Genomic DNA, 14,768 nt, shown 5'->3' with positions numbered 1-14,768 from the left:
TCTGGCAAAAAGAAGATAAAACTCAACAAACTCAGGATAAATTTCTCTGTTTGTAGGATCTAAATCATTAAATCAAACTAGTTTAATTATGTATCAGCTGCTTGCAGTCACAGCTCTGCTGCACTGGACACATCACATTGTGCAGAGGCACAGAAATACAAATATGGGATAAAAAAACCTCCACCAAAATACAACTTTTCATTCTAAAGAGCAATTTTTATCCAGTAACATCTGTTTTGGGGGAAACAGTACCCAAACTGCAAATAGCACAGTTCCATGTATTTGATAAGATAAGTAAAGTAATGATTGGTTTTCTCTTCTCCCTTCCAATAAGAGTTTTTGTCCAAAGAATTTGCAGGTTTTTGCAAAGATTAAAAAGCCAGTGAATCTTAATTTCAGTCAATATTTTCCTGAACCAGCTGCTTCTCTGAGGCCATCAAGGGCTCCACCTTACTGAACATGACCTTTCTGAGAGCACACCACCTGGCTTGGGGACACTTTAGAATTTGGGGACATCACCTGGCATTGTCCAGAATTTCCAGAGCATAAGACAGAACGCTGATGGTGCTATGAGAGAGAGGAGAGAAGGCTGAAGCTTTCAGAAAAGGCAATTAGTGATCAGTAGTTATAAAAATCCTTGAAAAATCAACGCAGAAATCAGCTCTGGGGCTGGGCAAAGGAAAGCACAAAACTCCTGCAATAAGGGAAGAAGAATTCTCTATTGGCTCCAAGCTGTAAATCGACAGCTGGGTAAGAACAACTCATTCATAAAAGCAAATAAATCTTTTTCTTGCACTTCTGAGCTTAATTACAGCCCAGTGAACTGGGAAAGAGCAGAGAGGGAACCACATTTACCCTCCTCTGCCAAAGAAATCCCCCTTTGATCAGAGGAGGCACTGCAGGGATTATTTTTATAATTTCTTGTTTCTGCATTGAAAACCCTCCCACCAAATGTTCCCATTTTGGTTCAGATGGAGCAGATGGAACCAAACTTACCCAAGGAGAATTCCCAGTCTGTCCCAGCCCAGCAATGCTGGGAGCACCACGTGAAAACTCCCTTTGGGACAGCTGAAATGAACCTTAGACCCCTTCCTGCTCATCCACCCAATAAAGTTCACATTCCCAATGGAGGTTTAAAATTTAACAGAACCCAGGTATTGCAGCCCATTGAAATACAACACCTCAGCTCAGACTGCGAGCAATTAAACACTCAGAGAAAAAAATCCCTTTTTTTTTAACCCACCTGTCCCTTCAGCATGAGCTGCTCACCACAAGAGTGCTTTGCATAAAGCTTTGGGAGCTTTTCACACAGAAGAAAATTATTTCGCTGGTTATTAGGCAGTGAAGCTGTTAAATTCACTGAAATGCTCCGAGTGGTTGAAATGCAGAGCCTGCTGTTTTATGATGTTTTTCAGTCCATTTGAGGATAACCTGCTATTAAGTGTTCCTTTGGTATAATGACAATTTAAAATATGGCACAATGAAAGGAGATAAAGAAACATGGGATTTGTACTGAGGGATAACACAGAAGGAAATATTCAGCCAGAATTTTGTATCCACAGAGGAGGTGAAAAGCTGGGTAAAACTCTCAGGAAATCAGCAAAACAAGCTTGGCTCGTTCCAAAGCTCAGCAGAGATAAACTTGAATTTGGACAAGGTTTAAATCTGCAGGTGCACAAGCCCAGGGTGCCCCTTTTGTTCCTGTAATTTCTAAGACAATATAAACGTCAAGGTTTGTGCCCTTTGGCTTTTCCTTAATTCTCATGCACACTTTCATTATTACTTCAGAAAATTCCTCAGCACAGATTAACCAGGCCTTTTAACAATTTAATCCTTCAAGATTCTGCTTCCAGCACTCCTCCACCAAGCAATTTACCCAGGTAGGTACAAAACCCCATTTTTGTACTGACTAAACCCAGGTGTTCTGATCCCACACGCTTCATTTGAAGCAAATTCGAATTTGATGTTGTTACCTTAAATATTTCAATATTTCTCTTGCACTAGGGAAGTTATGAGCTATAAACTAGATTTTGTACAATTATTATTTATTAAAAAAGGCAGAAAAGTCTCATTTTATTCAGAGATTTCAGTCTCTGAAGGATAAGGCAGGGCCAGCATCTCTGATTTTATGCATGAACAGGCTTTCAGAGCTGAGCAGGTCTCCCAGCAGGAGATATTTATCACCATTTCACAAAGTCCAGGCACTCAGGCCAATTTTTGCACACCAAGAACCTTCTGGAACGTCTGTGCCCTCCAGGTGTGGGTGACAAACCCATTGTACTTTTAAATCTCCAGGTGTGTTCGGCAGAATTTTAATCCAAGGACATTTTTTTTTCCCAAAGTTGAGGATGAATGGGATAAGGAGAGAAATAGGACAGAAAGAGCTGTGTCCTGGAAAATGGGATCACTTAAGGAGTTTGGAACATTATGCAAAAAACCCACAGCTATTAGTGAGAATTGCAGGTCTGAACCCAAATGAGTATTTTGCATTCACTTTGTTTAATTAACCCCTTTATTCATCAGGCCTTGGGTTCAGTATTACCTGTGTCCAAAAGAAATGGAATAATTGACAATTGGCAATCAGGGACACAAATTCTTCAGTTGTTTTCAACAGCTTTGGCAACAGTTTTAAACTGAAATCTACCAAAATATTCACAACACGTGAATATTTTCACCATCAGATGCAGGGTCAAGTCCTCTCCTCTCACCTCATTCATTTCACAAGGAAAAACATCAACACCAACCTCCCCCTGTGCCCTTTCACCAATATCTTATTTACCAACCCACAGCAGACGCCTTGCACTGGAAACAGAATCAGTGGGAAACCACCGAGCTAAGGAAAATGGGAATTAATTGTTAAATTCCATGGGGAATTAATTGTTAAATAACTCCATCGGGAATGAATTGCTAAATTCCACCAGCACAGATCTCAGGTGGCCCAGTGGCAAATATTTGCTGACCAGATAAGATCATCAGCATTTCAGTCCCAGGCTGTTTGTAAATCACTCTGGTTTTAATACTCTCGGGTGACTGGCTGCCCTAAAACACACAAATACTGGAAGGCAAATATTTGAGAAGAGAACCACAAACTACCGCACAAAGGCAGTGAGATTCAGCCAAAACAAAAATTAAATAAATAAAATGCCAAGGCTGGTGGAATCCACAGTCACTTGGCACAGACTGCCAGAAACAAATGGCAAAAAAATCTGCAGTAGCAGCAAACAGCACATCAGCACTCCCAGGGGACAGGCATGCAGCAGCTGAAAAAAGAAAAAAAAATCACATTTTTGGGAGCACTTTAGGCCTCATTTGAACCTGCAGGTTCAAAAAGGGAAAAGTTACATTAATACTGTGTTGCTACCAAGCCGTTATTTGTGCATTTTCAAACTTCAGATTAGGAGACACCACATAGAGGGAAGTTTGTGCTCATGGGTTTTCCAAGGCAACCAAAAGCAGAGGGGAGCAGCTGCTTCTCAAACATTTGTCTTCCCAAAAATCTTCAATTAACCAGCTCCAGCTACAAGCAAAACCAGGGGGAAACAAAAGCATTTGGCTCTTCCATGATGGAATCCCAGAGGAGCCATCAGTTCTTTACACAAAAGAGATTTTCACAAGAATTTTAGCAGAGATGAGCGAGCCCAGCCCACACCCACTTCCCAATTCTGGCTCGGAGAGGAGCAGCCCCATTTCCTCCCCTCTGAGCCACAGTGGAAGTTCAGCAAAACCCGAAAAACTGAGAAGTGCAAAATTTAGAGCTGCTCGTTCTGCAACTTCTGGGAACAGAGAGACCAAAACCTCCCCAGGGCTGTGCAGAGCTCTCCAAACACCCCTAAACACCTCCACGATGTGCCTAAAATTCACTTTTCCATAATGGAAGAGGTTCTATAACCTTAATCTTGCAGCTTTTTTTGGTTTTTCACTTTTCACAATCTTAGGGGAAAAACAAAAATCATATCAGTCAGGGGTTTTTTTCTTCTAGAAAATATCACAATATTTTTCACACATGTTGAAGTCGGAGAAAGGGGAATGACCATAAATTTATTCCCAGGAAGGCTCAGAGTGAATTTCAGTTTAATTAAGGAAAGCAAAAGCATTATGGGCTACTTGAAACGAAAGGCTTGTTTATTTTTCTAAGCCAATTCAAAATATCTAAGCCACCAATTTGTAAATAACATTTTCAGCTCAAGTTCCAACAAATCAGCAGTTCACTGTTAACTCATTTATATCACTAGAGGGATCAAGAGAATGTTTTGTAAGGAAAAAAGGAGAATTTTTACCTCAGAACATGAAGGGAAGCAGCCTCAGAGCCCAGTGCTGAGCAGTGCTGGAGTCTCCCCTCATTTGTTCCACATTTTGAGATAAGTTATCAGGATCTCATCTGAAAAACCTCCACATTTGCGTAGCTGCCAGCTCAAGAAACCTCCAGCTCCTCAGCACAGACACTTTGCTGAGCTGGGGTGGAATTCTTCTCATAATACACTTCATTTTTAATGTGTTAGAGGCATTCTAGGACTTACACAAGTCTCCTTTTGGATGAATCCACAGTGAGGGTCAGATTTTCCAGCAGAAATCCAACCTGAGAAAATTCATCTGCAGAAGCATCAAGAGCTGCTGCACAAGCTGCTCCCCTATGATCCAACAAAATCCAAAAGTTTTGCATCTTTTGCACACCACACATCCTTAACCAGCCCTGATCTTGGGCCAAAGGGAGAGCTGTCCTTAAATTGATGCCTGAATGATCTACTCAGCAATTCTTGCCCCAAAAATCACATGCAGCTCCTGAAATTACAAGGGTGGCTTGAAGAGGTAAATAATAAATTAAAGCTGATCAGCTGCCTTATGCCCACATCAATAATGCATGCAAGCTGCATGCACAGCAAAACGCCCCTGAAGAAAGAAACATCATCATGGCTTAATAAAAAAAAATATTGTTTTTATTAGCCTGTGTGCAGGGTTCATAGTTTATAAAAGTGAATAACTTCATTACCTGGCTGGCAAATGATGGGTGAGGGGTAGAGGAGGAGCTGCCTGCATCCCTCATAAAAATCATCCTATTTATCATCTGCACAGCAGCCTTGAGGTTTGGACCATCACTCTTTGAACAAGGACACGTTCCAGGGACAGTCCTACCCCCGAGGAACTGCCTTGAACAAAGCAGTGCCAGGGGCAGGAGAGGCTCTCACAGCCTGCCCTGGGGTTTAATGGAAGGAAAAGAACAGTTCCCCCCACCCTGCTCTATCAGCTTTCACAGAACCAGCCGGTAAACAAAGCTCACAATTATCTGGGCTGTTAAAAACCAACCAGCACGCTGGAGTTTCCGGATGAGAAAAGCAGACCTGGAGCACGAGAGGCAGCGCTGGGGGTGCTGAAAGCCTTTTTTTTATTCACCTGGATGCTTTCTGTGTGCTCATGGTCACAGAGCTCCTGCTGGGGCTGTGTGAGCAGAGCAGGAGTGTCACCCTAGTCTTGAAGACTTCTTTAAGCCTTCTGTTATATTCTTCATATTAGAGTCAGAAATTTCACCTTATCACATTTTCTACTATAAACACTGGCCATGTTTTGCTAACTGTCTTTTATTGTTTACATATTTCTAGGTAGGAGGAAAAATGTGATTAACAGTTAGCTCGACCAACGTGGATTGAGAGGTGGAATTCCATCCTCCAATCCACGGGCAGCATAGGAAATGTATAAAACTGGGTTTTGTAAATAAACTCGCCCCTTTTTCCTGCTTCGCTCACCAGCGTGTCCTCGTGTAGTTCTTCCCGTGTCCACTGTGACACAGGAGCAGCTCAGCTGGAGCACAGCCTGCTCCCTCCCAGCTGTCCTGGGAAAACCCTGCCACCAAACAGGGTTTTCCTGGGAAAACCCTGGCCACAGGGAGGGGGTAAAAGGTACCAGGCTCCAAAAATGAAATTCCAGCAGTTTGAGGTGACTCAGCCAGAAAAATGGAGTGATTGGGAGCGAGCTGTGCTTATTTCTGCAGAGGGAGCCACAGCCTGAGGGCTGCTCCTCTTGCCAGGGGAAATTTGGGAATGTGCACCTTGCTGGGATAGCTGCACTCCTGGCATGGGATGGGAACCCCTGTGACACTGAGCTCCAAGGGAAAAAGGAAAGGGAAAGGGAAAGGGAAAGGGAAAGGGAAAGGGAAAGGGAAAGGGAAAGGGAAAGGGAAAGGGAAAGGGAAAGGGAAAGGGGCGAAGGGAAGGAGAAGGGAAGGGAAGGGAAGGGAAGGGAAGGGAAGGGAAGGGAAGGGAAGGGAAGGGAAGGGAAGGGAAGGGAAGGGAAGGGAAGGGAAGGGAAGGGAAGGGAAGGGAAGGGAAGGGAAGGGAAGGGAAGGGAAGGGAAGGGAAGGGAAGGGAAGGGAAGGGAAGGGAAGGGAAGGGAAGGGAAGGGAAGGGAAGGGAAGGGAAGGGAAGGGAAGGGAAGGGAAGGGAAAAAGGAAAGGGAAGGGAAGGGAAGGGAAGGGAAGGGAAGGGAAGGGAAGGGAAGGGAAGGGAAGGGAAGGGAAGGGAAGGGAAGGGAAGGGAAGGGAAGGGAAGGGAAGGGAAGGGAAGGGAAGGGAAGGGAAGGGAAGGGAAGGGAAGGGAAGGGAAGGGAAGGGAAGGGAAGGGAAGGGAAGGGAAGGGAAGGGAAGGGAAGGGAAGGGAAGGGAAGGGAAGGGAAGGAAGGGAAGGGAAGGGAAGGGAAGGGAAGGGAAGGGAAGGGAAGGGAAGGGAAGGGAAGGGAAGGGAAGGGAAGGGAAGGGAAGGGAAGGGAAGGGAAGGGAAGGGAAGGGAAGGGAAGGGAAGGGAAGGGAAGGGAAGGGAAGGGAAGGGAAGGAAAGGAAAGGAAAGGAAAGGAAAGGAAAGGAAAGGAAAGGAAAGGAAAGGAAAGGAAAGGAAAGGAAAGGAAAGGAAAGGAAAGGAAAGGAAAGGAAAGGAAAGGAAAGGAAAGGAAAGGAAAGGAAAGGAAAGGAAAGGAAAGAAAGGAAAGGAAAGGAAAGGAGGCGAATGAGCTGCTGCACAAACCCCTTCAGCCTCCAGCACAGCTGTCCCTGTCATCCCCAAACAAACAGGTGGCACTGAGGTGACACCGGGAGCATCTGTCACCAACAGCAGCGGCACAGCAGAGCAGCAGCAGGACAGAGCAGGTGCTCTCTCTCACCCTGCTGAAGCAGCAGGAGCACACAGGAAATCTCTTTTTTACAGGAAAACAGCTTCTTGCCCTAGAAAAGCCACATTTCACTCAGGGCACGGCAAAGTTTCAAATTAATGCCACAAAACCCCTCAGGGTTCATCACCCTCCCATGGGCAGCTCCCCACAGATCCTGCAGCCTCTCTGCTGTTTTCTGCTGAGGGGTGAGAGCCCTGGGGTGATCTCTGCACTCTGCCAGCCCACAGGCTCAGCACAGTGACCTCCAAACCCAGCTTTTCCCTGGGTAGGGAGCGGAAAATTCCATTTGAGAACACCGTGTTTCCCGTGGCGGAAGGGGCAGATCTGGAGCCTGCTGCACGTGAGGGAAGGAGGTGTCACGCTGGCTGTGGTGTGCTAATGCCACCTGTGCCATCCACCACCTCACCTTCTTTTCCAGTCACTGCTTAGGAAACATCACCCAAATCCCCCTTGGAGATGAATAAACAGGAAGCTGTCAGCATGGCCGTGTCAACAATGTGTGTACAAGGAAACTTAATTCTTTCCTCTGCCTTCACACCAAAGGAAATGTGTCTTGGCCTGCCTGGAGCTCATTCATCAACAATAAATCCAAACTGAGTCCTTCAGCTGAAGGACTGGATCCTTCATCCTCTGAACTTCAGACCATAACTTCAATATTCTGACACTTCAGCATGTGCCTCATGCATTATCTTTCCCATTTTGTGTGCTGTGCCTGAATCCCTACCTGCACCACCACTGCTACGTGAAAATCAGAAATATTTCCTAAGCCAAGAGATGTTTTTTTCAATGTTAACTTGCTGAGAGGGGTTATCAGCTCCTCAATGGCATGCATTCATTAATGAAAGTTCTTTAAAAATTAATAAGCTGACAGACTGACCTTGCTAAAGGGACCTGATGCAAGAAGAATTATCAGATAATCAGAGTGGACATTGAAAGCTCTGCCCTGTGAAGACTCAAGCAGCAGCAGTGAGTCAGTGTGCTTTGGTGGGTGCAGAAATGCTGAAGGTCTCTCTTTTTGTGGAAGTGCAGCACATCCTTTAAACACAACCCCACGGATCAGCTGCACGGGAGCTGCAAACAGTGGCACAAAACCCGGCCCACACTGAGCCAGCCTCAGCATTTATAAAGCAGCAATTCCTTGGAGAAATCTGACACGTTCCTTGTGCATTTGGGGCCTTCAGGGAAGGCAGGCTGTCAAAGGAAGGGTTAACTCCAGTGCCTGTGGGGTGCCCTGCAGAGGGTCACACAAGGTGCAGCTTTAGCTCCACACAATACAATGCCTGGGCATTAATTCCCGGTGTTGACAGCCCCGTGGAGGTCTCTGGGAGTGGTTTGTGCTCTTTTGAGCCGAAGGACTGTGTGACTTTCAGGCCTGGAGAGCTGCCAAGGGCTGAGCCTGGACACCTTGACACATGGGGCTGCTTGTTTCCCTCTCTTGTCCTCTCTTTGTCCCAACACTGAACTAAGGGTACCAAGGGAAGTCTCAGTGGTGGGAATGAGCATCGCCACAAAACCCTGGCACAGCTTTGGCATCATCGTCATCATCATCATCATCATCATCATCATCATCATCATCATCATCATCATCACGTACAGGTAATGCCAGCAGAGGGGTCACTGCTCCCTCTCAGGGTCTCCTCAGGACACCTTGGTGAAGTTAAATCTTCTCACCCACTGGCTCTGTGTCACCTGCAGGGCCACGAGCGAGGACAGAGCCTTGCCCAGAGAGCTCCCAGGCCTTTTGCTGTGGCAGCAGCACATCCCACCAGCACCGTGGCACATTCCAGCCAACAGGCGAGGCCAGACTCCAGGGAGGGGCACATCCAGGGTGACAACAGACCCTTCCAGCCTATTCTGGACAGCATCACCTTGGGAGCAGGGAAGGGGGGCGGCCAGAGGACCTACCTGCTCTCACTGCACTCCTTCTTCTCTCGGACGCGCAGCCACTTCCGAAGGAGGAAGCGCTTGCGGCGGGGGGAGGCACTGGGAGTGGAGCAGTTGGACCAGGGGGTGTCCTCGTCACTCGAGGGGGTGATCTCAATGGACGGGAGCTGCAGGTACTCCTTGGAGGAGGAAGGAGACTCCTGGAACCTGCCGGCCTCCAGGCTCTGCTCCTGCACGTTCTTCATCCGCCTCATCTTGAAGCGCCTCCTGCGCAGGGTCGGGGTGGACGAGCTGGACCAGGCGCAGCCGCCCTCCAGCCCCTGCTGCTCGGGGACCCGCAGCGCCGGGAGCTGCAGGGTTTCTGTCATGTTGGCAGCTGGCATCGGACGCCCTTTCTCCTTCTGCTCCCACCCCCCGGGGCACTTCTGCGCTCCGCTCTGGGTGTGAGGCACACCGCAAAGGCACCGCTCGCCTTCCTGCTCGCTCCGTGCCGGCGCTGCCCGCCCCGTCAAGCAGGAAACCTCATGTTCTTCACGTGCTCTCATTTACCAACCCGCGGGACGGGGAGGGATGGCCGCGACACGCACACGCCACAAGGGAAGCCAGGCTCGAGTTTCTTTTCTCCTTCTCTCCTCTACAAATAAAAAAAGTCCCTCCCCTGTGTCTCGGAGCGGGTTTAGCACTGACACGAGGGTTGGCAGCGAGGGCTTGGCCGGGGTTCAGCTCCCCTCCCCAGCCCCGCTCTGCCTTCTGCCGGCTCAGGGGAGCAAAAGTCTCCTCTAGGAAAACTCGGCCGTGGTTCTTCTCGGGAGGCGAGGCAAGCATGGAGCGGAGCGGCGTGGAGCTGTGGGGAGGGCAGAGAGAGAAACAGAGGGAGGGGAGGAACAAGGCTGGATAAAAACCAGGAAAAAGAGCGGCGGGAGCAGCGAGCGCTGTGTCGGACACCCGCGGGCAGCTGTCGCAAGGGTGACCGCGCTCTAATCCCAGGGTTTGTGTTACGGACTGTGCTGCTGCTCCAAACCCACCCACAGCACAAGGGGAAGGAGGGGGGAGAGCCCCGCTCGGGCAGGGTTGTGCCTTTTGTCCCACCTTCCTGCCCACCCCACCAGGGAGGCAGCGAACTTGGACTTTCAGCCTTCTTTCACAATCATTTCTTTCTTTTTTTTAAATTTTTTTTTAATTTTTTTTTCCCCGTTGACTGCTGGCAGAGAAGCCAAAGGAGGAGGGGGGATCGAGGAACAACCCAAAAAAGCAGCAGCAGCAGCAGCAGGTGGCACCAGGAGTGCTCGGGCTTTTAGCTCAGTTTCACGCCGGTGAAATCTGATTTAAAAGAGTTCTCGTGGGGAGGATGCTGCTTCCAAAATGCCAAAATGTGCGGGATGGAGGGTGCGAGGTGCAGGAACCCACAGAGACACCACGAAGGACAGGACAGGTTCAGGATGGGTTTCACACCGGGATAAAGGAGCTGCAGGGCAAATTCTCAGGGGGCTCCGGGAGTGTCACACACCCCGAGCAGCAGCCACAGGACACGGCCCTCAAAACTCTGCTGAAATCAAACCAGGAAAAATGTTGTGACACATTCTCCCTTCTGAATTTCGCTGGCTTATCCTTCATGAGGCCTTATTTTCATGTGAAAAAAGGATATAAAATTAAAGTCCTCTAAGGCAGTGACTAAAACTCAGCTGCGTGAATTTCGAGCGTGCTCTTTCCCTCAAATAAACAAAAAAATCAACACAAAAACATCTCTAAATCAACCTGACACAGCTTTAGTTTTCCTTGTTCAACAGCCTGGACCTTTAAAAATATTAGCTTCAGGTTAGAAAATATTTGTCAACCCAAATCAAAATAGTTATTCTTGCACGGACTGCCTCGGTTTTGTTTGAAAATAAACTTCACAGGAACTCTGAACATCAGAAACTGCCATCCAGGACAGGATAATGTGTCAGGAAAGGAAAATCTGTAGCAGCAGGAACAAGGGGGAAGGAAACATTTCAATCAAATGACAGAGCAGTTTAAATGCTCAAGTGCTATATTTAATTTCTGCACTGTCCTTTTTGCTCTGCTCATTCTGTAAGTTAATAGCTTGACAGCTCTTCAGGCGGATTTCTGGAGAATCTGTCACCTTGGTATCCATGCACCAGGTGCACACAACACAAACAGAATGCCTTCCACAAACACCCACTTCAAAAGAGAAACTCAAATAAATGCCGTTTGTTGTTTTGTTTTTAAGTCCAAGAAACAGAAATCTACAGTTTAGGCAAAATGCCAATATTTCAGAAGTAGCTTTGCATTTTCTCTGCCTCAGGGGCAGATCCCTTTTCTCCCACATCTTGCCATGATTTCTACCTCCTCACCACACAGTCACAAGCACTTCTCATAATCCCTAAAAAATTAACATTTCACCTTCTTCCCAGGGCATCTGGGAATCAAATCCCCACAGAGTCACTCCAGAATTTTACCCAGGAGAATGTGAACCTTACACAATCCACCTCCCTGCTCAGGGTTCTGTGGAGAAGAGGCTATAAATTCTTCTTTACTAGAAGGTTTAGGGGCCCCTGTGAATGTTATCTCTGTGCTGAGGAATTTTTCTTCTTGAGCAAAAAAAAAAAAAAAATCCCACACATATACAGCTTCTATTGTACCACAACTTATTGTTAATTACAAAACTACATTTACTATATTATTCAAATGTTAATACAGCATAACTTTTCTACCTAGCATATTACATATAGTAAATATCTGCGTAGATCCACACAATATGACTTTTTTACATTACCCAAGGAAAAGCTGGTGCTGTCACCAGGCTCATTTTTCACCCTGATCCCTGCCAAACTCCAGTGAGAAAATCCTTTTCCCACCTCCTTTATACATTGAAAAGGAAATAATTCTCTGTACCCTGGGAGTCCTTCTCCTCTGGAGAGAGGCACCAGCACAGTGAGTGCCCCTTTAGCTCCAGGGATCAGTGACCAAACCTCACCTGGACTGTTGGAGTCTAAAACATCCCTGTGGCCACCCTGGAGGGTTTGGAGACCGGACAGGGGGTCTGGGATCTGTCCAGGGGGGTCTGGGATCTGTCCAGGGAGGTCTGGGATCTGTCCAGGGGGGTCTGGGATCTGTCCAGGGGGGTCTGGGATCTGTACAGGGGGTCTGGGATCTGTCCAGGGGGCTCAGTTAGACCCACACAGGTCCCAGGAGGACACTGACTCTGATCCCTGTCCATGGCAGTGAACACTCACAGGCAGGAAGAATCACAAATCCTAAGAATTTAAAATAAGTAGTGGATGGTTTATTATAGAATATAAATATAGAAATTAGGATTCTTAGCATATGGGGCTGAAGAGACAGGATGGAGGAATTGGGGAGTGGCCCCTGTGCTCCTTGTTCTTGCTCTCGTCCCCCATCTTGTGCTGAGTTGGGTTTTAGAGATTGGTTTAGAGTAGAACTGACATGTTAGCATAGGTAGTAGGCATTGGTACAATTTTGTAAATAAAAAGTTCATTGTGGACAGTGGTTGGGTCAGGGGTACTGTACATAAGGTGTGGGGCTCTCTGAGCCGCCCAGTCCCCCGCGTGTCCTGCTCTGCTGGGGACGCCTCACAGAGCTGGGACAGAACTGAGATCAGGTTCCCTGCCAGGGAGGCCTGGCAGAGCTGGGACAGAACTGAGATAATGAAGAATAAACAACCTTGGAAATGTGCACTGGGGACTCAGCTTGTCGTCTCTACCTCTGGTGTGAAACACCCAGGGCAAAGAGAAGACTGAAAACCTGATTAACTCTGGGAACAGCAACCCAGGGGAAACTCCCAGGGAACAGCAACCCTGGGGGAACCCTGAGCACCTTGGGGAACAGCAACCCCAAGGAGAATCTCAGGGACACAACAACCCTGTGACTGCACTTTTATTTTTACACATTTTTAGCCCGGACAGGGGGTGCCAGGCCCCTTCCTGATGCTCTGGAAAAGAGAGGAGCTGTGCCAGGAGAGGCAGCTCCAGCTCCTGACAGAGTGAGAGATTCCAGCCTGGGCAGGGACTATTTCTGTCCCAGCCACAGCAGCACCCTCTCCTCAGTTAATGACTGTTCCTGCAGTTTAATGATCCATCTAACCACGGATTTATTCCAGCAACAACTGCTTGTGAGGCTTCAGGTTGATCAACAGCCTTTCCCCTCCTCAGATATTCCAAGTTCTCCAGAAAAGACCTCACAAATGAAGCAATTAGGGAAGAAAAATCCTATTAAAAATCCAGATTCCCTCCCTGAGGGAAGAACGTGAACTAATGGCAGCCCAGATTCCCTGGCAGACCTTTCCATAAGGGCTTTCCCTGGGTTTTAGGGATGGCAAAGTGGGAGATGAACACAGAGTAGTAGCTGGCACTGAGAGTACGGGGTAAAAACCCCAATTTTATTAATTAAAAGCTGTAATGTATTAATTAAATACATTACAGCTTCTTCAGGAGGTGAACCAAGGCACTGAGATGCACATCTGGCTGCAGAGGCTCTGCCAGGGGGATTGGAGCACTCAGAGCCTGGGAGGAGCTCCAGCAGAATTCCCTTTTTTCCTACAATTCAGCATCATTTCCAACTTCTCTCCTTGCCTGTGCACGCAGCTGAGAGTGGCAGGTTCTGCACGAAGAACCTGCAACTCAGGCACGACCCTGCTAAGCCAAAATTCTGATTTTCCAAAGTTCAAAAACACACAGGGAGCTTTTGGGGTTTTGTTGGTTTGTTGGTTTGTTGGGTTTGAGTTTTGTGTTTTGGTTTTGGATTTTTGTTTTGGTTTTTTGGGGTGTTTTTTGTTTGTTGGTTTGGGGGTTTTTTGTTTGTTTTTGTTGTTGTTGTTTTGGTTTTTTTGTGTTTGTGTGTGGTTTTTTTTCTGGTTTTCATTTTTTGCTTGAGGTTTTTTTGTTGGTGGTTAGGGGATATTTTCGTGAAAATTCTGGAGCAATTTTGTGATTTTAAAATGAAAAATGGATGCATTTATCCACATTTACTTTCACATTCTAACATCCTTCTGCAGGAACACACGCTCTCTTTGGAGCTGGATCTCACACAGGGGCTCCAGCCACATTTTGCTCTTTACACATTAAATTAAATGAGTTCTATTGCAATCTGACAGACGAAAACCTGATGAATAAATTCTGATTTCAGTGCCCTCCCTTCCAGCAGGTGCTGTCCCTGCAGCCCCTGTGCTTTGGTGACACCTGATCCCTGCACGTGTTGTTTTCTGGAACCTTGGCTCATGCTCGCCTCAGGTTTTTTCCCTCCTCGGAGCAATATTTCAATTAAAACTCCAGTCAGAGGGAAAATCAGCTTTTGGATAAAAAGTAAATTCTTTTTGGATAAATTGTATCAATTATTTCTGGTGTAGAGCTTGAATTTATCTGGGTTTTAGCCTCTGAATTAAAAGCAGGTGTGCACATAGTAATGTTTAATAATGTTTAGTAATGTTTAGTAATATTTAGTTATGTATGGACATAAACTACATTAACATAATAAAACTTACATGTAAAAAACTTTGAATGAACAGAACCTAAACTGAATATCACTTAAACTTTATAAAAGTTAAACCTAACAGAACTTTAAGGCAATATCACCTAAACTTCACAAAACTCAAATTTAACCTAAACTTAATAGGGCCAAAACTTAACAAAATTTAAAATAATATAATTTCAACTGAGCAACACTTAAACTTTACCTTGCTTAAAGTAAGCCACACTTAAATTTGACAGAAATTG

The 14,768-nt window shown here is 46.6% G+C and overlaps 1 protein-coding gene across 4 annotated transcripts in view; it reads right to left on the bottom strand.

Annotated features, from left to right (window-relative positions):
- GRAMD1B (GRAM domain containing 1B) overlaps positions 1–10,730 on the bottom strand; it is a 103,504-nt gene extending 92,774 nt beyond the window's left edge. For 2 of the 4 annotated variants that reach the window (XM_063418023.1, XM_063418021.1), the window contains exon 1: positions 9,058–10,730. In XM_063418023.1, the coding sequence (XP_063274093.1) occupies positions 9,058–9,581 (524 nt within the window). In that variant the 5' untranslated portion in view covers positions 9,582–10,730. Of the gene's footprint in view, positions 1–996; positions 1,029–9,057 lie in introns of those variants that run through there. The other 2 variants (XM_063418020.1, XM_063418027.1) reach the window with 2 other exon arrangements.
- Positions 10,731–14,768: the final 4,038 nt, after the last annotated feature.

This window comes from Prinia subflava, chromosome 22 (assembly GCF_021018805.1).
Source record: "Prinia subflava isolate CZ2003 ecotype Zambia chromosome 22, Cam_Psub_1.2, whole genome shotgun sequence".
In the NCBI taxonomy this organism is placed as follows: Eukaryota; Metazoa; Chordata; class Aves; order Passeriformes; family Cisticolidae; genus Prinia; species Prinia subflava.
The sequence above is the reverse complement of the archived record's forward strand: the minus strand, read 5'-3'. Positions and strand labels throughout refer to the sequence as shown.